This window comes from Micropterus dolomieu, linkage group LG12 (assembly GCF_021292245.1).
Source record: "Micropterus dolomieu isolate WLL.071019.BEF.003 ecotype Adirondacks linkage group LG12, ASM2129224v1, whole genome shotgun sequence".
In the NCBI taxonomy this organism is placed as follows: Eukaryota; Metazoa; Chordata; class Actinopteri; order Centrarchiformes; family Centrarchidae; genus Micropterus; species Micropterus dolomieu.
The window spans coordinates 10,974,353-10,999,283 of record NC_060161.1 but is presented as its reverse complement, the minus strand read 5'-3'; the positions used below and the strand labels follow the sequence as shown (position 1 = coordinate 10,999,283).

General features: G+C 41.2%; 1 protein-coding gene across 1 annotated transcript in view; it reads left to right on the top strand.

The window, feature by feature from the left end:
* The window catches only part of nrxn2b (neurexin 2b), a 578,222-nt gene that overhangs the window by 246,462 nt on the left and 306,829 nt on the right, over positions 1-24,931 (top strand). Inside the window, exons 7-11 of the mRNA XM_046065329.1 lie at positions 6,681-6,842; positions 14,516-14,954; positions 16,461-16,844; positions 19,022-19,225; positions 22,519-22,545. Coding sequence (XP_045921285.1) covers positions 6,681-6,842; positions 14,516-14,954; positions 16,461-16,844; positions 19,022-19,225; positions 22,519-22,545 — 1,216 coding nt within the window. The remainder of the gene's footprint in view (positions 1-6,680; positions 6,843-14,515; positions 14,955-16,460; positions 16,845-19,021; positions 19,226-22,518; positions 22,546-24,931) is intronic.

Here is a 24,931-nt window from a genome sequence, read left to right as displayed (position 1 = left end):
CCCCCCCCCCCCCCCTTTTTTTTTTTTTTATATAAAGATTGCATTGAGTATATATGTCTATGTATATATCATGGCTAACATATATACATACATATATCAGTTGTCTAATATAATCAATATGGCCATAAAACATGTTAGCCACACCCTCTTGTTGTTTTATTTATTTATATCCTTTTTTTTCCTTTTTTTTACTTCTATGATTTTAACTTCAAAATTAACTTACAAAAAATGACCTCACACCATATCTTGCTGAAACTAAAAAAATGGGGGAAAAAGTAAAGAGGGGAGACAGAGTCTCATTTTCTGGGTGAATAGAGGATTGACGCCTTATGGATTAAATCTGCACAATCCATCTTAACTCACGAGCTGGAGAAAACTATTGTGACTGTGCAGAAATCGACTGTATCTTGGCTCTAATTTGACAAAAGTGACAAATTAATTAATTTTTAGCTCACATTAGAAATACTGTGAAGTGGAGGCACAATGTGTGCAATAGTAATGTTACTGTATGACCTTTGGAATCCTAATTCCTCTATTCACTCAAGATAGGGATGTCCTCTCTCCCCTCTCAATTTTTCCTATTCTTTAAAAAAACCCTCTCATTTCCATTGATTTCATTTGTGATTGATGACATTGGTCCCATCCTGTCCCACTCCCACCTCCAAACTGACAGTTTCCAGTGGTTGTATTCCTGCACCCTGTTTGCATGTTCTATTTGCTAGTATGTCTTCACATCAAAGCTGCTCTAGCCCAGCACGTGTCAGTCTGTTGTACACGTGTCTAGATGGGTTTTTCTGTTGCATTCTTGTCCAAATAAAAACCTTTACATGTAAAGCTCTCTTCCTTTCCCATTTGTCTGGTGTTGTGGTGCCCTGCAATTATATTTAATTCCCTACTACCTCCCCATTTTGCTGCATCTTGCCAGATGGTTCATTTGTTTTTTGTTTAGTAGTTGTTATGTTTGTGTTATGTCTAATGGAAATCTTCCCCCATCAACATTCTTCCTGTCATCTTCCCATTTAAGTGCATGGCTTGTGTGTCACCCTGTTAGCTTGGATGGGTTCATTTTGTTTCCTCTTAACTAAAACAAACCCTTGTCACATGAAATAACACATTCAGTCCAAATCTGGACCTGGTTTGAGCAATCAAATTGCAGAGGACTTTTAAAGAATCCTCACCTACTCTAATCATTTTGACTAAATTAACTAAAACAGTGTTACTAATCTACTGTTTGAATCAAACCTTTGTTGTAACTGTACTAACAACCATTTTTGTGTCTGACTTTCCCTTACTTACAAAAATACTAACCGATTTTGTTCACCCTCCAACCCTTATAAGTCTTTTGGGCACAAAGCTAAAGAACTTCCTCTTTTCTCACTCCCATCCCTTGACAACTGTTGCCAAAACAGCACTCGCTCCAAGCTTCCCAAACCTCTCTCATGCCTTTACTAAACTTGAGATTGATACAATAAATTACAAAAAATATAACGTTGACAAGCTGCCAGACACCTATTGAAGTCCACTGCTGAAGGGGGACCCTTCTTTCCTTGTCTCTCTTAAACAACCTTCTTACCTGCGGGTCTGGCTTTGACCTGAGCTAATATGTGGGTAATGCGGGCAGTCTATTATGATGCATTTCTTTTGTGAGCCTTCAACCGTGTAATGTAATATATTAACTCCAAAATGTAATGCATTTTTTCTCCCTGCAAAAGATCTCTGACAGTAATCAAATGTAGTACCAACAAGGGTAAGTGATCCAGTTTCAAGGTAAGCCTGTTGCCTCCTCTCTGCACAAATTATGGTGTTAAATACATGAAAGTACTGATAAGTGTCTGTACTGACTGTGCTGTATTATTCATAAATTACTGACAAAGACATTACAGACTCTCAGTGAAAGTAAAGATTGAATGCTCAAAAAAACAACTGCCATTGGGATTTCATTAGAAGATTTGTGCGCAGTGAGAGTGAGTTAACTCCCGCAAAGCTATTTTCCATTGTATGTGCTGAAAGTGTAAAATTCCTCTTTTTTTATTTCATATTGGGAAAATGGCCAACATCAAGACTTGCTTTGATACTTCATTTCAGCCCCTCAATACCACCTGGGTTCATTCTGAGGCACTTCTTTGAGCTGCTGTACTTGTGCTACCTTCTGCTTCTCATTTCTTTTTTATATTATTTTACCCTAGTCAACACGTAAGTTGCTACCAGCGTCCTCAAGATCAATACACGCAGCTGTGATAGTCCACAGTATGTTGGAAGTTGTGTGTAAGTGTGTTGCATTACGTTGATGAATCTCCAAGCACACATGACTTACAATTCAAGCTCCTTAAAATAATAAATAACAAAACATGGCCGCAGTGTACACAGGATCTGGTTAGTCATTATAGTGTCATTGTCTTCATTGCATTGCATCACAGAGCATTCAGTTGCTATCAGCCTGCAGTTATGGAGCCAGATATGCTCAATGAGCCAATAACATGCTCAGCTGAGCACACTGCTGGACTTCACACAGAAAACAATTCTAGTTCAGCATACATTACATTGGAAACCCCATTACAAAATATTGTTTCTTCTGTAGGTAGTTGGTGGTTTATGAGGAGCAAGCAGAAAAGGGAAAGACTGAATGAATAGAAGGGAGGTTAATAAAATCCCCCACCACAAGACCATCTAGGCCAACATGTCCTCATATCTAAGCGACGAAATAGGTTGATTGTCACTGACTCCCAAAACGACATATATGACTGTCGGACCAGTTTAGCGACGGGCATACCTGACATGAAGCAGTCGCTGTTTGGTTGGGTTCAGGCAACAAAACTACTTGAGTCACATGACTTAAAACTAAGTGTTACCATAACGTTATTTAACTTTAAATAAGTCAAAACTGACCTTTTAGCAAATGGGCCTCGAATCCCATACTCCTGGATTAAAATCCGGCCAGCACAAAATCTAAATATATTAGTCCTAATACGCTGCTTGAACAGTCTATATGGCCATTTTTCTTCTGAGGACACGTTGGTCTAGGCCTGCCAATGGGTAAAATGGAAGATCCAACGAAGATTGAGGTCAAGGGCAACTGGACTTGGTTGAAGACAAACTAGAAGATGTTTTGTCCGTCATCCAAGAGACTTCATCAGTTCTGACTAACTGGTAGGGAAACTAAGCTATACGACCATCGTTGGTATCTTCACAGTATATTTAGCTGTAAACAGATCGAGTCTGTTTTTTCTGTGGTATCTTAGACACAGTTCAGGACAGATCAGACAGGTCTGTTTGATTTCTGTGTGTACTGGGCTAGAGAAGTATTTGAAGAGCAGCTGGGTAAAAACCAAAGAATCCAATAGAAGCAGCAAGTGGGCTTTGGAGTTATGTTTGTGTGTTACATGTGTTTTCCTATTTATTTCTTTAGTGGTTGTGTGTTACTTGATTATTTTAGGTACCTATGAAAGGATTAGTTTTTCTCGGCTGTATTAATTTTAATAAATCCGGTAGAATTAAAGTCTCACTGATAAAAAGAGAAAGGAAGGATGCTAGAAATGTGTTAATTATCCTGTTATATATTTGTATTTCAGGCATTGTTTTTAGATTGTCACACTAGGCTACGTTTCAAGAAGAACTGTGATCACACCATTACAAAGACTTTTTTTCTGGCCATATTGCTTCATGTGCTCAGGTCTCCTAAGGACATTTATTTGCCAGCAATAGAAAACACGGTTAATTGCATACAATAAACAAGGAAAGGAAGGAAACACGGGCAGATTTCATGTCTGTTTGCACATTTCAACAACCAGTCATCTTACCTGTAAACTATTATCACCATAACGTATACAGGAATTACAGAGGGAGCTAATGCTGGAGGTTTGCCTCTGCAGATATTACCATGTTATATCAAAGTGAAACTTTACTTACTAAAGGGATTTTATGGTTTCAGTGAAATGCTTCTATGCCTCAATCATATTCACCTGTTGGGAACAGGAGGATGAGCATCCAGAGTGTCTAGATTATGTTTTATGTTTTACTCAGCTGCTTTTGGTCAGTGCCGCAGGACCTGCCTTGTCTTGGTGACAATATTATTTCAGGCTGTTCTCCACGCTGAATAATGTTCAGAATAAATGGTCGAAGAGAGAACAAGCGGCCAAAATCTCTCTGGTAAAATCTGAATATTTTACTTCTTGGGATTTTACATTTTGAGATGGGAGTACATTTGGATTCCCTGTAAACTGTAGCCTCCAGGCCAGGAGCGCTGGGGTATTTCCACTATCAACCTGTGATATCAGCACCCACTCCCTCCTCCACCCAGTGATGCAAGTGCTTGTAATGTTACTCAGTGGGATGAGTGTGCAGTGCAGTGGAATCAATCCTAAATAACCTGTGAATAAAGTTACCTGAGATGAAACACTTGGATTTTTGTTGGACATATTGTGATACTAACAATACCATGTGCCTATTTGGCTATTTTACATTGTCTCTGTGGGATTTTTATTGCTCTGTCTGAACTCTGATCATACAATGAATCAATTAATATAATGTGATTGCCCCAAGCATTTTTTTTAAACAATGCATACATTAAAACTGTTTGATGAACCATTTAAGTGGTGGGATCTGGGATGATGGAGAGGGCAAGAGAAAGAAAGACAAAACAAATGAATTGCTAATCTCCAATTTTCTCTCTTTAGCTGGGAACTTAATAGGTGTCTGGCAGCTACGCAATGCAAGTCCTATATGGCCCCAATGAGCACATCCTTCCCTGAAAACAACCCTCCACAAAATACGTTTCCAAATCCAAAGAGCCTAGCTTGGCTATATAAAATATGTTCTTCAGTACTTTTTAATTTCAGAAACTTGACATTTGACATTCCATCCTTCCTTCTTATTTCAAGAAGAGGTCATGCAATGGGTAATTGGCTTTGGCCAAAGTCTGTAGGAACATTTTAGATGGCAGATGCGTTGTGGCCCCCTTGTTTCTCCTCCTTAGCCACCTGTAAGGTTTCTCTCATCACTATTGGATAAATGGAGTTGCCCTGCTGAAAGCGCCACCCGAAGTCTTCAAAGATGACCCCCAACACACCACCGTTCGTCTTGGCAGATACATCTGGCCACTATGATCGCTCTTTCTCACTAAGTAGCAACAGCAGACATAAAAATGAGTTGCCCTGTTAAGAAGGGAAGTACGGGAAAAAAAATGAAAAGGCAAAAAGTGAAGAAATAAAAACTAACAGTCAAGACAAAGTGAAGACGAGCACTCAGCTGGGGCGGCTGATCTGTCGAGTGCAGTTGCTAAGGTTTTCAGCTCTCTGCTTCAGAATGTCTGCTTCATATTGAGTTTTTGGTTTGTCAGATTTAAATAAATTATTTGGGATATTTTTTAAAAATATATATCTGTGGTCAGAAGGTCTGTGGTAGTAAAAAAAATTACGCTTATCAAAACCACAGTAAACAGTAAGTAGTGTCCTCCATCCCTTGCAAAATGAAATACTATAATATGCAAGATCTTATTGTAAATGACCGGGATGTAAATCTGGACCTCAGATTAAATGAGGTGTGCTAGCATCACTTTTGAGTGTGCAAAGGTAACGAAAAACAGATTGTTGTGTACACGGCTCCCTGCAGTGCTGTATTTCGGCAGTGTACATTGATTTGATTTTCTTTGTTATAACTCCTGGAAAAGGGTTAGTAAGTGGCGGAAATCCTTTCCTGTGTCATTTCATTAACTGTTCAGGTATTATTTGAACTGAAAAGGTAGGATCTGGTGTTACATTTGAAACAGCTGCTTCACCTAATCTTGTACAGCCTTGTGTTAAATCAGTACAAGAGTAGTCTCCACACATGCTGTTGTAATTTAGGTTAAACCTCTTTTTGATCAGGTTAGTCGTGTTCCAGTAACACGAGGGTATTACTGGAATAAAAGAATCGAAAAAGACCAAAAGCTCTGGAGGAGCCTCAAAATTCTACCCTTTTATGCATTTGGTTTTTAAAAATTATTTCTGGGGATATTAAGTCTTGTTTCTGCATTTCAATCGACACTATCTCATACCATCAGCTTGCGGCTGTGTGTTTGATTCCTCTCTGTGCTTTCTCTCTGTTAGCGATCAAATGAATGTGTAACCTTGCACAAAATGCGGGTCTTGAGGAATGCTGGTATTGAAAAAGGGATTTATTTTTGGTTAAATAAATGGTGGTTCAGCAAATGAATGTTGCCAATCACAGGGAAAGCCCAGCTGATAGTTTGAAAATAGTGTAAGATCAGTGTTTATTCTCAGTTTTATGAGACATTAACAGTATTTTTACAAAAGAGTGGCTGCTTTTCACTTATGTTACATTTTATGTGTCTTTAAGATTAATCCAGTGCACGATACAGTCAAAGCCTATACTTTTGCCAGTACTCAACTAAATCAGAATTGTGATTAAACAGTGAGCACAGCACTGTTCCACTGGTTTTCTCTTAGCAACTGCACTCCAGAGTGAAAGCCCTCAGTCTGACTGGCACTAAAGCAACCAACCAAGCGATACCGTTTAGGGGACGGCACCACCTATCACTGGTGTTTAATCCACTTTCTTCCTTGTTTTTCCTCCTCATTCTTCTAATTTCTCTCCACTCTCATCATTCTCTATTCTGCCTATCCCTGCTCTCTCTCTCTCTCTTTTTTTTTCATCTGTCCCTTTTTGGGCCATGCCTACGCCAGGTGACCATCTCAGTGGATGGTATATTAACCACCACTGGTTACACCCAGGAAGATTACACCATGTTGGGCTCTGATGACTTTTTCTACATTGGAGGGAGCCCCAACACCGCCGACCTGCCGGGATCCCCAGTCAGCAACAACTTCATGGGCTGCCTTAAAGACGTGAGTGGCTCTGTGTCATTGTCTGGTTTGTGAATATAACATGCAACCATGTACACACTCTCCTTTGTACTGTATCTCTCTGCCTTATGTTATTAGTTTGTAGTTTCTTGCTGTGGAAACGATTCTGTCCGCACCAGCCCGCAAATCTGTGATTACTTTTAAATAGTACACTTAGCTGTGTTGCCTAATAGCAAGGTGCGGTTAGTTTTTTGCCAACTGCTTACTTTTTTACATCAGCTAAAGGGTGTCTCGAAACTATTAGTAAGATTTTTTTTGTTCCAAACAAAATGGCAAAGAAAAAAAAAGAAACATACAAAGTTAGTCGACTGTGGTAAAGCGTCATCCTCACACATACTCACATAAACACATTTGTGTTGACTCTCACACAGTCACTTGAGAATCATCAGTCTGTGCAGCGATAACTCCCGTATTTGAGAGTTGGAGGTGTCAGACATACAGTCTGAATCTCTTTCAAGTGTTTATTTCCTCACTCCCCTCTGAACCACACTGCAGACCAAACACATCCACAGGCATTGCGCACGCCACAGTGGGATGGTAGAAAATCACAGGCATATTTAGATTTATACACAGAGCCATGCACGCATACACACACTAATACACAGCTTCACATAGTCATGGACGGAGAGGACAGTTGCCTTATAAATACTTTATTTCTTCAACTTTGACAAAAAAAAAAAACGACTTTTCTTTTCACTAGTGCTTTAATTCACGGCTTAACAAGCTGTCAAGAGGACCAATCACAGCTTAAAGTATTATGCCCTTGTAAATGTAATGACTTGTATAGAGGCGACGCAACATGGTGCCATCGCATTTCCTCATAAAACCATGCTGATTGAATAAGTAATTACTTTTGCCATCACTTTTAATGGATCGCACAGTAATCGCCCTATCTCTAACTTAATTATGCCTGCAGAATTACATTTTCATTATTTGGGTTGCTATCGGAAGCATCCCTAGTGGGTCTTAAACTTCCCAAGGCGTTTAACTATCCTCCGTCTAATCAAGACAAGGCTGGATTTACAGTCAACGTACAGACGGAGCACAGGGGAGGGGAGGGAGGTGTGAACGGTGGAAAAACAGACAATGCCGAGAGCTAACAGCAACAAATAGAGGTGAAGAAGCAATGTGAGAAAAGTGAGGGAAAAGGAAATTCAGAGCAGATGGTTAGAGAGCAGAGCATTTAAGTTGGAGAGACTCTCCCAATAAGTAGCTAATTGAGAGTAGATAACTGAAGCCTGAGAAAGTGAGGAAGAAGTTGCATGTACACGTTTAATATATATAGTATTGAAGAGAGAAATATTTTGAGGAATAATGGAGTGGCATTTCAGTAACCAACTTTAATGGATTACACAGTGCAGGCCAACGTAAGAAAAGGAAAGTGAATGGGGGGGGGGGGGGGGGGGGGGGCAGTTTTGAGGTAAAGGTGAGATAGGGTTGAGATGCAGGGGAATAAGTTCCTGACAAAATCCAGGAGAGAGGTGGTTACTGTAAACATCAGACATTTCCATTCATGTTTGACCTTCTGCCAAGGGCGGCATTTTTGCCTTTAGCAGCTTCGGTTTGGGTCAGCACTGCAAAATGGTGTGTAGGCAAGTATGGAATCTTAAAAAGTAGTTTTTCCTCAAATCAAGGGAAACAGTTTGCCATAAGCATAAGGTTGTTTCTCCTAATTCCTCTGGGCCTACTGTAGAGAATTTTAAGATGTCTATATTGTACTGTTGACTCTAGGCTTAGTAAGTTGTTATATTGATGTTTTTCTTATTTTCCTTCAATAATGGCAATTTAACATTGATTAAAAACATTATAATTCACCACCAAATGTATTATTAAGTTTCCAAGAAGCAAACGTTCACCCTAGAAGTTTATCTTCTCATTATTCTTTCTTCTTTCATATTTGTTGCAGCTAAAATGCAGGATTTTTGATCATATAAGCAATTTGTTGCTTATATGATCAGCAGTGACAAGCAGTTTTTTTTTTTTTAATAACTCATGAGTGCAGTGATGCGTTTGAAGAGGGCTTTCTACAAGTTAAGAGCATGAAAAGCCTTTCACAAATACAGAAGAGTTCTCTCCGCCATCTGACTGTAGGCTACTGAATCAAGTTTTTGTGGCAGGTGATTCCAAACTTTTGAACAGTGGTGTAAATATATATTTAATCACTGCTTAGGCAGAGCTTTTCTACTTAAGTAATCAGTGATTGAAGTGGAAAAAATAACTGGCAGTACTCCCCCTTTTCACGTGTTGCTGTGTGTATCGGCCGCTACTTGCAAATCCCTAAGTATTCTGAATTTCTCCATTTAACCAGTGGGTCAACCATTTCAATTATGTATATATATATATATATATATATATATATATATATACACTATGTACCGGTGAGCACTGGCCCACTTCAAGCACTGAAAGTAATACATTAATACTCAATACTCAGACCGTTTAGTTTGTCCCTATTTGAAGGCATGTTTACAGGTCTGAAACACATGTTGACCACACTTAAGGTTAGAAGCTGGAGCACAGTGGTTGTTTTTCCTGGTGTTTGAGACTTATGGCTCACCTTTTCAGCTGTGGTCAAGCTCTAATAACTACATCAGCTGAACTGAGCCTGAAAGGTAACCATGCAAAAAAGGCACTGAGAAAACCTGCAATAAAAGTAACTGAGAGCGCCAGGTAGAGTAGCAGTATCTGAAAATAAAAAGGAAAGTAAGTGGTTGGGGGGTCGACAGTCGGTGTGTTTCATCCTGTGCTAGTTCAGTGGCACACCTCGGATTAGCAGTGGTGTTATGTTCCAGGGCAAGGCTTTCATGCCACCACCATGGTCAAACGCCTTTGATACGCTTGGCCAGCACCCTCCAGGCAGCAAAAATCCAAAGGAAGAGCACAGCAGAAGAAAAGTAAAAAGGCTCCGAAAAGAGTCACTGAAGCCCTATGAAGTTTTTTTTTTTGCTCTGTGTGTGTGTGTGTGTGTGTGTGTGTGCTTATACATGTTCAAAGTCACCCACATGCTATGATCATACAGCGTGTGATGTTTGTGTGTATTTCTAGGATCCCAGTCAGAGTGGTTGGGTGTGAAATTGGGTCTGTCTTCTCTTCAGCCCCTGAGTCTTGTTTCCACAGATTCCTCTATTCTCTTCTACACGTCACCATCTGTCTCTCCACCACAACCTCCGCCTCTCCATCTCTCTCCCAGACAGTGACCTTGCCATCGCCCATTTCACACTCCTCCCTCCATGTCAGTCTCCCTCCCTCTCTCTCTCTCTCGCTCTTTCCCCTCCTGCTTGTCTTCCCTACTCTTCCCACGTCTCTCATCGCCTCTCCCTGCCTCTCATCTTCCCTTTCTCGGGGGCAGTTTTGTGTAATTAAGTCCATGGTAGCGCTGTTGGTTCGCCGGCTTTGCCACCCTGACGGACAAATTAAAAATTGATTTCTTCGACCGCTTCCATGGATTGGATGAACACGCCCGCCCTCCTCCTTGCCCTCACTCTTTCACTGTCTCTCCCTTCCTGCCCTCCCAACTTCATATTGATGCTCTATCTCGTCATTTGCAGCTTCCTCCTAGTCTCACCTTTGATGCGATAAAATCTTCTTGGGTCAACCATTGCCCCCTCTCACACTCCACCAACTTTGTAGTTGGAAGGGTGTTGCCAGTTGTGCTTCCTTGTCACCAAGGCACCAACAATCAATGCACTGTATAGTGATGCTGAAATTATGTCACAATCGGTCAGTGTTTGTTAAATGACTTCATATTTACGCCATAATGGAATGATTGCATTGAATGCTGCATTGTCTATTGATCTATTGCAACACCTGCGCAAAAGTAGGCTCGTACCACACAATGAGGTGTATGGGCTTATCAGACATTAGCAACCCCGAAGTACATCACAAATAAACTGAATTCAGAAGTGATTATCATATTAAAGAGGGGGCGTAGACTGTGTTGCTAGACGTGACTAACTCTGCTCAAGATTTCAAAGATTTTTAAATCTTTGACAGTGGCCTTTTTATTAGTGGACAAAGCCGGTGAGTGTCTCTGCAGCGGGTGATTTGGCTCATTGGATGAGCTACTGAGACCTGCCCTCCCAATACCGAAGAGGACATATTACAAATGTCTGTATGAAGCCTAAGTGCAGATCTTGGTCCTTTGCCTTTGCACAGATTTAATTTGATACACCTTTCAGAATGGGCCCTTTGGTGCTCCCATGCATCTCTCTTTGATACCCCTGTTTTCCTCTTATTTGCCCTTGTTGAATTGAACACAACGAAAAAAACAAGCTGGATTTGAGCACACACAAACAAGGAAAGCTGCTTGAATCAAACCTAACACAAAGCTCCTAAATTTACACCAGAGTTGGTAGCATCACAGATGATCTGAACTGGCTCAGTAATAAAAAAACATGTTCGCCATCTGTCATCTGAACTTTTGAACAAATTCTGCTCTTACTGAAAATCGTAGGAGTCACAGCTGACGTTATAGCAAGCTAATACTGGCAGCTTGCTTTTACCGTTGCTCCAATTGGTGGCACGTTGGAGTGCGCAAAATCCCTCTGACATTAGAATTCTTGACGTCATTAATATGTTGAAAGCTGCCTTTATGTAAATATGAGTTGTTCACTGTATTGAATTACAGGCAGATGTCAAGCCTTGTCCAGATTTGGACTTAGTATATAAAGCCCTGCTAGCAGTCCCTAGTCCCTAATGAGAAATGTCTTTTACATTTAATTAACTTTTGTTCACACTTGACCTTTTAGATTAGTACCAAGTAGTGAGGATGATGATGCTGAAGTGATGCTAAAGGAAAGCTCATGCAGTTTCATGGCAAACTGGACTCTTGATATTTATTTTGTTAAGTGGAATGTTAGTCTGCATGTTAGTGCAGATGAAAGGTTGAGGGATCACAGTTAACATTAGGATTAATCTTCTACAAAACAAGAATATCACAGCAAATATAATGGATTTTTCAGTGATCCATGTATGGCCCTACTGTTTTCAGGGAATAACAGATAAGCATGTGTGATGTAATACCCTCTGAGTCTGCAGGAAGACTTAGACTTGAGCTGTTTTTCAGAGCCACATTGCAGATTCTGGCCTGAAAGTCATCTGGTACAGCATGTTTTCTGTCTCATCTTATCATGTGCTATATGATGCTTTGTGAAAAAGCAGTACACCAGGCTGGGTTTTTGTAGAAACAGAGCACCATGGGTATACAAAAATAAATACCTGGAAATAAATACAATTTAAATAAATTTTCTCCTTCCTCCCACTGCATTTTCTATCTTTCACCTACCCCTCACTTTTTCTAAAACCTTAAGCCAGGCGAGCTCACACCTTATTAACTGCCAGTTTTAGCATTATCATAGCTAATTACCAGGACTAATCTCTGCTAATGACAACATTATGAGGTGTACAGTACACGTGGCAGCAATGCCAATATGCGAGATAACCAAAGGAGGCTTAAGTTCAAGAATAACCCAGCATAGCTGTGTTCTTGTGGTTCATTCTGTCCCTGTTTGACAGAGAGGGCGAGAGAGAGCAAGAGAGAGGTAGCGATAGTGTGCGTACATGTGAGGAAATAGGTAGATTGGAGGGTGTTTGAAAGAGATACTGTGAAAGACAATGAGGAATGATAACAGCAGTCTGGTGAACTCAGAGTGCACAAGACGAGCCTTTCAGTTGTGCAAATACGAAAACAGATGCCAATGCAAACGCAAAGCAAATGGTGACACAATCATCCATCCATCCATCCATCCATCGTCAACTGCTTATTAGTATCAAACACAGTGGTGTGCGGCGAAGAATATATAAAACACAAAACAAGTCAATTTAAAATTAAAGGAAAAAGAAATCACACATCACACATTGAAAGCTATTTTGTATAAATGATTCTCAAGAAATGAGATGGAACTTGGAACAGACGCCCTACCAGAGGTTCTCGGTCTGCATCCTGGCCTATAGAGGGATAAAAGCTCAGATACTGGGAGGGGTCGGACATGCCATGCTAAAACTGGAATGATATGGTCATATTTTTTTGCAGCAAGTTCAAAGTCGAGCTACAGCACTTTGGACTAACTGTTGGTGATGAATTGATTTCTGACTGATACAGGTATATGGGGATTTACAGTAGTTGAGGCAGTGGGAGATAAAAGCATGGATGAGTTTCTCCAGATCTAATAAAATACTTAACTTAAGCTATATTTCTTAAATGATAAAAACATAACTGGATACCTTTCTTTACATGGGGTTCAAAAGTCCTGGTCAAAGATTTCTGCCTGAGGGCTTAGCATAAGTTGCTAGTTCACCTAGGTTTGCCATGATTTGAATTCTATTAGATCTATTGTAAGATTGAACTGTAGGATGTTGTGTGACATCCAGTAATTTACATCAGCAAGGCATTTGTAAAGGGTTGCAATGTTAGACTGGTCATAGGGTCTGATTGGGATAGAGAGATGTGTGTCGTTGGCGTGACAGTGGAATTGTACATTGAAATAAGCAGTATTACCTTGGGGGATCCAGATATTTAATGTTAATATAACATAATTTAATGATATTTATGTTAAGCTCGGGAACCTTACAACAACAGGACAGTCTTTTTAACCTCATAGCTGTGACTTCAGCAGAAAACAAACAAAGACATGGAAATAAGACTTTTTTTTTCTCAGTTACCAGTCAGGGAGCATGCGTGGGTGTGTGAGAGAGTATGAAGAGTGCTACACTCAGGAGAGGAAACACACAAACAAACAAAAGCAAAGACCTCAGCTGCTGCACATTATCACTGCACATTAGGACAGCAGTTCAGAACATCTGTCTACAGAGTATTCAAATAAAAGCAAACTAAAACTATGAAAGACAATGATATTTTTCTTTCCTTTCAGCACTTAATCCATAATGAATGCACAAAGTGAGGCACAGACGCACACTCTGAGCTTAAACAATAGAGCCACATTTCATCAAAGGCTGTCGGAGACTTTTGCATCAAGGCTGTAGGTCACGTTCGACTCTCCGTGTGCCCGAGTATCCCCTGGGGACTTTTAATTTTTTCCATTTATTGTGCATATATACAGACATTTCTGAGCTACAGTTTTTGTAGAACAACAAATATTTTGGATTTTACCAAGTTTATACTCGAGTGATTAGAGCTTGAGGCACTGAGCATTTTGTGCACTCACATAACCCCAACACTCTTAGACATCAGTAAAGTTTTACCCTGGCCAACTCAGTGGCCCAAGTGGTTCCTCTGTGTTTACATTTTTCAAAGTGTAGAGGAATTCCTTACCAAATCACGGAACATCAGTGAACTGAGCACTCATTTGACCTAAATTTCGTGTTAGGTGAGCGGGGATTGGAGATGGAAAAGCAAAAGCAGCCTCTGTGGCGTCTGTTATTTTTTTGATTCATCATTTCCCCATGCCGACAGGATTTCCCAGCAGCCGCTATAACTGACACTTGAAATTAATTTGGGCAATTAGGATGCATCTGCAGGCTCTCAAAATTATGGACAGAATGGTCGTCTCTGTTGCAGCTGCATTATGTTTTTAGGAAAGAGGGAAGTCCATTTTAAAATAATAATACAGCTGTAGATTGTCACGCAATCACACATCATCACCACCACTATACAAATTATGACCTTGTAACCACGTGTTCTCCTCTCTGTTTTCCAGGTGGTGTACAAGAACAATGACTTTAAGCTGGAGTTGTCGCGGCTGGCCATCGAGCGTGACCCTAAAATAACCCTGAACGGTGACCTAGTGTTCCGCTGCGAGGACGTGGCAGCCCTGGACCCTGTCACCTTCGAGAACCCAGAGTCCTACATCTCCCTGCCCAAGTGGAACACCAAGAAGACTGGATCTATCTCCTTTGACTTCCGCACTACGGAGCCCAGCGGCCTCCTGCTGTTTAGCCATGGCCACCCTCAGGGTCCCAAAGAGCAGAAGCCCGGTAGGGAACTGAAGACTGATTACTTTGCCATGGAGCTGCTGGATGGGTATTTGTACCTGCTGATTGATATGGGCTCTGGAAAAACAAAGTTGAAGGCCAGCAACAAGAAGGTCAATGACGGGGAATGGTGCCATGTGGATTTTCAGAGGGAAGGGAGGAAAGGTGAGGGGTTGCGTTCCGCTTTTAAACTGATTTAGAATATGACTGTGCATGTGCAAACTTTATATTGCAAAGTTGTTGAATGATTATTTCTTCGCATTCATCATCCACATTTTCACATCGAGAGGCAGATTCATGTCAATCAGATATTTGTTACACTGCAGTACTTCCCATCCACCTGTGAAAAACATCTTCACAATTAGCACTATGTCAGAACATTATAAAAAATATGATTTAGTAACTTGCATCAGAGATAATATACACCCTCAGTGTAATTTTGTTTGTGGCAAACAGTAATTTGGTGGATTAAAAAGTCATTTTATATTCTGGCGGTTCGGTCTTACTTTAGACAACGTGTCAGCAAAAATATCTTGGATGTACACTACTGAAAATACTTACAAAATAGCAAGAAATGGCTCTTCACAACTCACAGCCCCGACTGACAGACACTGGCTGTTATTAACAGTTTTGCAATTACTTTTCAAAAGGCTAGATATCTGTCGCTAGCTCCACAGTATTTTTTTAAACCACAAATGTGCACATGGACTACACATGTACCTATTTTTAATCTATTCATATTTTTTATTGTATCCTGTAGTCTTTAGGCAGCTGATTGGAATCATTCACTGGATTAGGAGGACTCAGATAGCAGCACAGGAAAGGCGACTGAATTGGCTTTGACACAGTCTAAAACTGTTGAGCTCTCCGTGCTAATCCAAGCATGTCGAAACAAAAACCAAGAAATGGTTGCACATACTGCTAATGATACACCAAGTGGTGTTTTTTAACGCAAATGTATTTTTCATGCTTGCTTGTTGTGTTCCAATGTCTCTGCTTGCATGTGGGCATCTGCATGCTTGAGTGTGTTGTGTCTGATGAATCGCCTGTAGGTGGGCAAGCACCTTGGACATTATATCTCCCCCTAATGGCGTCTTATAATGAGGAAGGGTGTGAATGAGTGTGCGCGTGTGTGTGTCTGTGCGTGCACATGCATGTGCTCTCACTGCTGCTCCTGCTGTAATTGGCTTTTAATAGAACATTAAGATGGAGTCGTTAATCACAGAAAGAGAGAGGGCCTTTTGTTTCACCCACTCCTTGCTGCATTCTGCTTCCCTTCTCCTCCATTTAGCTTATTACAGACACATTAGACACAGACTCACACACACATACGCACTCTACTTTCATCTGTTCTCCTGCATGCCCCCCCCCATCTGTGTTCTATGTCCCTAAATTATCCCCTTACTACCCCATCTAACCATTCACCCACTTACCCAATCACTCAGCCACTTGACCTCCCACCAGTGCACTCACCTATCCAGACCACACTTCTTCAATCATTTGCACTGTGTCTAAGAGTCTTTAAAACACACTAAATACAAGATACATGCTCAGACACAAACAAACACACAACTAAATTGCACCCCATTTATCAGAAAGTTTTTTGGGTTTTTTTTGCATTTTGATTTTTAAAAGTTAACATTTGTCCTTGTGTGTGTTTCTGTCTTTTAGGATCTATCTCAGTTAACAGCCGCAGCATGCCCTTCAGCTCCCCAGAGGGCAGTGAAATCCTGGACCTGGACAGTGATATGTACCTGGGCGGGCTGCCCGAGTCTAAGTCGGACCTCATCCTGCCACCCGAGGTTTGGACGGCGCTACTTAACTACGGCTACGTAGGCTGCGTCCGCGACCTCTTCATTGACGGCAAGAGTCGCGACGTCCGCCGCCTGGCTGAGATCCAGAGCGCGCTTGGTGTCAGCAGTTTCTGTACCCGTGAGCTGCAGAAGCGATGTAGCAGCACCCCCTGTGGCAACGGAGGTCTGTGCAAAGAGGGCTGGAACCGCTACATATGTGATTGCATCGGCACCGGATACCTGGGTACAAACTGTGAAATAGGTAAGGAGGGTGATGGAGGGAATGGGTCTCTTAATGGGTGAAGGGATAAAGACTTTCAAATCAATACTTGGAGGTCTTTTACTACTTTAGAATTCATCATAGGTCCATCTTGTTTGCAACAGTACACAACTGTGTTATACACAGTTGACAAAAGAAATACCACCGCATCATCCCAAACAAGACACACACAGACACTATAACCTTTCTTACAGTGAGGCAAAAAATAACTCCTGAAACAATGAAAAGTTGCTAAATTGTTAATGTTGTAGCCTACACTCAAGGCAGAGTGAGAAAAGTATAGAACAAGCATTTCAACACATCTAATAATGATGCTTGATTGTGTCAAATACAAAGCATCCCTTGTATTTGACCCAAGCAAGCATCTGTTCTATTGTAGGTATAAGAACTCCACAGAAAGCTATGTGGGGGGGGATCAGGCTGAACCACTGAGAGAGTGTGGCAACAGTGTGGCAGAGCGGCCAGGCCTACTACCGCCATCTGTGCCAGTCACGCATACCCAGGTGGCGCGTACGGCACAGCAGGGGACGGGGAGCTAGTCAAATAGCACAGCGTACATCTGATTCATTCCAATTAGCTGCAGGCACCTCGCTTCATGGTTTGTCTTTGCACGTCCGTGGGGGTGAGTAAGCCATGACAGTATGGGATTTTTTGAGGGACAAGGAAGGTAATGAGGGAAGGCGAGATTGGATTCAAATCAAGACAGTGAAGGTAGAGGATGAAATGTGTGTATTTTGAAGGGTGATATTTTAACAGTTTTGTGTTTGGGTGCTCTGAAGGCAGGTGTGGTTTCAGTGGTGCTCTTCTGCCATCTAGTGGAAGTGTGTGCTACTGCAGGGTTTTGGCAGGGGGCACTTTTCTAATAACCAGCCACTTATTTCTCTGTCAATAGAGTGAATGCATAGACTAGCAGAATATAAGGACATTCAATGATATTGACTAAAGGAAGAAAATCCAGAGGATATTACATGATGCATGAGGTTAGGATGATAATGAATATTTTTTGTGTGCTACCGATTGGTTTGATTGATTTATAGAATAGTGCGGCATTGGGATTGTGTCAGAAGTGGAGTCTTGTCAAAGAAGGCAGGGTGTGTTGGTCCAGTGTGTGTGAATCTATGTGGTACACTATTTTTTTTAAATATCACTGCCTTTACCTCTGTTGCCCTCCTAGAGCAGGGAGTTTCCTTCATCTTTTAGCATCATTTTATTTGTAGGCTCTAAAACCTAAACATTTGAAGTACCTTGTGACAGTGACTCATGTTTAGTCCATGGTGACACATATCGACCCACACTCCAAAATTAGAGCAGCACTCTCTGCTGTGTAGAGTGACAGTTCACTCTCACAGCAGTCTATTTATGGCATGGCTGATTCATACAGCGAGGAACCACAGTTGTGTCTAGTGTGAATAAGGATGTGTCGGAAACCAGCTGCACTTTTGATTTTGACATTTTTCTAAACTAAGACTGATGTAGGATTCATTATGAATATTCTTGTGGCTTCCTTTCTTTCGTTGTAATGAATGTTTTATGTTCGCGCTTTGTCGAGTTGATGTGTCATTTGATGAAAAATGTATAGGGATGTAATTCTATAGGATATTCTGCACACTCTCAAACATCAGCATGACACGTTGAAGACAGAATAATATTTACTAACAAAATGACATCGGCGTCACTGTGATAGGTGTTCAGTTTCAGTACAGACAAATAAAACCTTGATCATCTCACTGAATGTTCCATTGAACCGATGTTGAAGATATGACATACATATACGCCTTTTTGACAAATACATTCTAGGTTATTTTGTATTAATCCTGGTTACATTTGAAATGGTAAAGGTAAGAGACAGAAAAAGAAAAACTTTGATAGAATAAGGCATACGGCCAAACCCTTTTTGTTTGACATTATGAGACAAATAATGAAAATACATGGTTCTAAATCTAGACCTGTGAAGGTTTGTTTCAATGACATTTAGATTGGCATTGAATTTGTCAGATGCTTGAATTTGGCTGCCGATACTGTGCTGTCGTATCTGATTGACCTTGATGTTCTGGGTTCATCGGAATCTTTACCTCTTTGAAAGCTTCTTCTCCTCCTGTGTACTGTAATGCGTTACCCGCTCTGCCACTCTTCTTGCCCTCTCCCTCACCCCTATCCAGAGGCGACGGTGCTGAGTTACGACGGCAGCATGTACCTGAAGATCATCATGCCGGTCACCATGCACACGGAGGCCGAGGACTTGGCGCTGCGTTTCATGTCTCAGCGGGCATACGGTCTGCTCATGGCCACCACCTCCAAGGAGTCAGCGGACACCCTGCGACTGGAGCTGGACGGAGGCCGCATTAAGCTCACCGTGAACCTTGGTAGGCCACCGTGATTCATCGTGGATGTCCCTGCTGACCTCTCCCTTACCATCACTTGTCTTTGTATACCACTGCACTAAAAAAGATGGTTTGACATTCAGAGTTTTTTCCATTGTCAGATAGTTGGGTGAGAAAAAGCTTCTCAATTTGTCCCTCAGTTAAGCCAGATTTGTTTTGTACGATTTATAGTACACGCTTTATTTTATTTAATGGGTACAGTTGGCAGTATAGTAAGCTTAGCTTATGTCCATCACTGCCCCGTGGTTTAAATTAGGAATGCTAACAACGCGCAAAGGCTATTTATTTGAGAAAACTGAGGTACAAATACAGAAACCTCTCCACCAAAAGCTCATAGGCTGCAAGACTAAAAGTAAAAAGGTAAAGGTATTCCCTGAACACAGTGATTTCGCCTTGTGTGGGGAGTCATTTCTGTTCCATATTCTTTGACGCCTGAACCCACCCTATCCACTCTGCATTCATCCCTTTCTTTCTGTTCCCTGGGAAGCCCCATAACACCTCCTCCTGTTTAAAAAGCTCCATCTGTAACAGTATCCCTGGGCCTGTCCTGAGCCTTACCCCACTAACCTGTCTCTAGAAGCTTCAAGGTGGCCTTATTCCTGTGTCGCTCCTCCTCGTGGTTCTGTTCTATTCCCCTTTTCATGTAGTTAGCTGAGGGGCAGGTCAGCTCCACTTCTGCCTAGTGGCAGTGCTAAGAGGAGAAAAGGATCCTCATCATATTTTATAAAAGATCAGTTCAAAGAAGATGGGGGTGTAAAGAGGACTTAAATGCAAACTTAATGGGGAGAAGGTCAGTGAAATTGTTGAGTAGGGTTTGTAAAATGGAAGGTTTCATAGAAGGGGCAAATGCATTCCCTAATAACTGGCTGCAGGAATGAAAACCTTTTGACTTATTAAAATTTCATTGCAATGAATATTAGTGCTCTGGGGGTGATAGATGTTACCTTCCAGCTCTAGGTACTTTATGTCTATCCTGATCCTTTGAATGAACTGACTTTCCGAAGTGAACCAGGAGGAGCATGACAGAGGTAGACCCTGGAATATGGGGGTTTAAGCCACCACAGAGACAGGAAGGGGCCGGTGGGATAAATGAAGGTGGCAGTGCTCTTTTTTCTATTGCTCTCTCTTCTTCTCCTCCTCTTTCTCCATCTCTCTTTTTCTGTCACTCATGGAACACCCCACCTGGCCAAGACTCAGAAGATGGAACTTTTCATACCTTCAATGGCCTGTATGTCTGCGGCCCTCGGATCAAACAGTCAGAGAGACCGGCTCACAACTGTAGTTGTCCTTACTGTCCACAGGGCAACAGCTTGACCTGCTAGCAGTCCTCCAACCACACGCGTGCACTAATCCACTAACAGAAAAGTTCTTAAATGAAATTGCAAACCAGTCTAATCTCTCTGTCTACTATGGGGTTAAATGACACATCAAAAGGTCACACAGTTGACTGACACTATAGCTCTGCTCAGGATTTTCATAGCTCATTTGCAAAGATATTAACAACTGAAGTCAGTCGCATCCCAAAAGTAGCAGGGAATCCTCAATATCTAAGGCTTTAATCCTTGTCAAGATACAGCAATTAAAATCCTGCTAATTAAATCACTAGGAAAAGCTATAAGCCCTAATGATATTTTGTAGTGATAGATAATGATGATAACCTGCTCAGTGTGCCATGTGTTCTACCAGTCAGACATTATATTTATTTCTTAGTAATAAAAAACATTCACATCTTGTAGCGACAAGACTACACAGACATGGCTTCTGCCTGATAATGTATTAATTTCAGACATCGCTGCTTACCAGATAACAGTGTAATGATGGACCAACACATGTGGCCCACCAATACATTGTAGTGGAACTGTATTTGTATTCACCCCCACCTCTCTACAGAGTGATGCTGGTCCCTGGCTGTTTGTGTCCACTATTCTGTAGCGGTTGACAGCTCGAGACCACAACCCAACCACACTGCCGCATGCACACACAGTTTACAGCCACTAGATGGGGCAGGAAGCATTTAATTGATTTTAAGATATGGGATTATGTGTGGAGTAGTAATTTCCATCCAGAGGAAGGAGTCAGAGGTCGGGGTAAACTACAGAGCAGGATTCAGTTTCTTGCTCTGGGACGCCATGTTTACTGACACGCTTTTGAACCAAACTCCACCATTCTGACAACACAAGTGGTAAAATGATAACGCATTTCACTGTGTTTTTGTTGCACCGCTTGTAGCAAATAGTACACAGTAGGGTCTTATTTCTTGCAGTTTGTGTGCACCAGGCGTGAGGTGGCTGGGATGTGCAGATCACCCTTTCTTGTCATTTACACTGTTGGGTTTCTCATGCCAGAAGTGCTGCAGAAGGCAAGTGTATCTCAAATTGCCAGGAAAGGGGCCTAAAGTTAAAGGTGCAAGGAATTGTACTTGGTTCAGTGGCACTACAGCAAAGGTAGGGAAAAACAGTATGTGCACACAGTGCCATCATAATGGCTTCACTGTGTTCATTTGAAATCCTAGTCAAGAAGGCAACCACCTAGAGTTATTTCTAGAATATTTAATTCTGGCCAAAACATTTTGTGCAGTTGAAATTATTTGGGCTCTATCTGAACTGTTTTAGGAAATTAATCATATGGCGTTTTAAGTATTGCATGCTTTGTACAGTGTTTACATAAAATATTAAAAATGATGAAGAAAGCACAAATGTTTTCCCAGATGGTAAGTTTAATCATTGATCCTCAGTATATCAGAACTGCACTCCACCCAGATAGAACCTTATAATTCCAAGTACACAATTTGCATCTTGATGTTGCCTTTGCAATCACATGAACATTTTTTAATTAGCAGCAAAAGACTGTTTGATATAGTTTAGTTTGCGTGTGGACATGTTATGAAGAAGAATTATGTATTCATGTGCCAACAACTTTGTAAGGGTGATTTCCATAAATATGCTAAAAGTAGAAGTGTCACCATTATGTTGACATTGCAACATAATCCTGACAGGCAAGATGGAGTAAGTCTTGCCTTCTGCCGTGCTTTGGTGGTATCGGGTGGAAGGAGGGATAGATGCTGGGATCGATGGAGGAAAAGGGTGATCTGACTCAGAGCCTGTCCCCGGATGGTGGCCCCAGAGCAATGCTTGGTTGTCTGCAGAATGTACCTTGAAGGATGTAAAATGTTTTTTTCTCTCTCTCTTTTATCCTCCTCTCTCTTTCTTTCTGTCCCTTTCTTTCTCCTTTTTCTTTTTTATTTGATCTCACCATTTCGCTCTCTCTCCCACCAGATTGTATCAGGATAGACTGTAGCCTCAGTAAGTGGTTCTATCCATTTTTCTGACTAAAATGTATCTGTCTATCTCATCTTGATTCTGTGCAATTGCCCTTTTCTGCTTTCTCTCCTGACCTCATAGCAAGTGACACCTCTCTCATTACCCACATCTCCGCTCTTCCATATTTTCTTACCGTTGAATAAGCATCTGTTGAATTTCTTTTTCCATTACACATTATTTCTGCATTATTTCCCTCATTGCCATCTTGCAAGTGTGTCTTTCTAACCGCCTCATTTGTGTGTCTCTCCCCACCCCTTTTCCCAATACATGATCAAAGTATTTTTTTTTTCAATAAGTTCTGTCACACAGATTTAATTAATGTTTTTTACATAATTATCAGGATATTTCAACCGCAGTCCTCCTCGCTTGCTTAACACACTCCGTTATATTGCCTCTCCCCTGCTTGTTATCCATTGTATTCATTTTCCTGTCAACCTTCTCCAAAAACGCATTCAGAAAAGGGCAACTTGACACTCCCTTGTTGGATGTTTTTATTTTCTATTATGCAGCGCTGAGTCTTGGCTCCACTCGGCTGCACACACAGGTGTTGCTTGTTTTCTATGTGGGACAAACTGTAGTTTTGGCCCCCAGAAAGCTAATTGTTTATCCACTGAGAGACGGCACCACCTGGTGCGTGCTTGCTTTCGGAGCAAGCAAATGTTTTTCTGCCCCATGCTGAAAGAATGACAGCAAACTGTTATTTCTATCATGGCCACTGACAATTGAACAACTAGCCCACAGGTAAGTGCGTTCCGGCCACAGTGACAAAAGTGGAGAAAACCTGATGTTTGCCTCAATGTGTGCGTCTTTGTGTGTATGTTCTTTGATTCTTATGAAGTCTTTTTGATGGTAAAAAGATTGGGACTTGACTTTGATAAACCTCTAACAGCAACTTAGGAGGTAGCACCAAAAATTACACAAACCTATTCAACGTGTGCTTATGACGTCTGCATACTGGTTCTTGTGTTCAGAAATAGTTACAAAAATACAAGGACATTTCTACACTTCCAACACAATAATCCTTTATTTAAGTAACTCCAAATATTTTACAAATACCAACCTATCCAAGAGCAGTAACACGACATATCTGCACCGGGTCCCTACTCTTCTTTTCAGTGCTCTCCAACGAGGAAAAGCTACACCAACAGTTATCTGTGTTTGTCCTCACCATTGATTGCTTTCCTTTTCTGGACTGTAATGCTAAAGTTTTCTGCCATAATCCTAGTTGCCGTAGCCTACGGTTGCCACTGTTGTTCCAAAGCCACATACAGTAAGAGAGGCGTCATCGCTTTTTGCCAGTTTCAATTCATGTGGCTTTATTGGCATGATTGCATACAATACAATGTCGCTAAAGCATATTTACTCAAACTATACAAGAATATTAAACATAAATAAACAAATTAAACAATAAACTCATGGAGCTCTCTACATGGCACTTGGCTGCTCCGCCTGTTCACCTCTGGCAAACTTGTGCTTCTGTAAAGTCATGCAAATCTATTTGCATGTGAACCGCACTCGTCCATGTTCTGTGCTCCTTCTGTATGTGTGTCACGTCTTTGCGGTTTAAAATGCACTTGAACGCTGTTTTAAGTCAATCTTTATGGAGTGCAATCCAAAAACTTCAACACCCTCCGCCGGGCATGGAAGTGGTCTCTGTGTATGACGAATTACGCCACTTATTATGTGTGGAGCCAAAGGCATGACACACATTCAGATAGTGCTTAGGTGATGTCAGAACCCCGGGTTGACCACTAGATGTCATTCAAGCACTGGGGATATTGTGGGAGGAGATGGACATTGAATGTATTTTCTTTTTCTTTTGATGCCAGTATAGAGCTCTAAATCATTTATTCGTTGGGTTGATTAGAGCTGACTTGGATTCTACTTTGTATATTTAATGTGAGAAATGTTGCAGTAAGAGAATATCAGGAGGTTTTGCAGTGTTTTACAGAATCTACATGCTGCCAGTCTCTCTTTATACCACTATATTAGAAAGTTAGTCATTGATTTATTTTATTTTATTCAGCTGCTGGTTTCCAGCAGTTTTGCAAGGAATATTTGATCTAACCTGTACATTATTGGGTTTATGTGTGCACCCTTGTACAGCAGTGCCCTGCTTCATGGTCACTCAGTCGCACACCATATAAAAAGACAATATAATTGTGTGAACATATACAGGAATGGGTGTGGGAGAGAGAGACACCAGAAAGAGAGCGAGCGAGAGTGAGAGAGAGAGAGAGAGAGAGAGAGAGAGAGAGAGAGAGAGAGAGAGAGAGAGAGAGTTATTGTTGTAAAATTACTGGTTATACAGCAATGTTACCAAATTTTGAAAATATTCTGTGCTATTCACCATTTTAGGAAAAAGTTT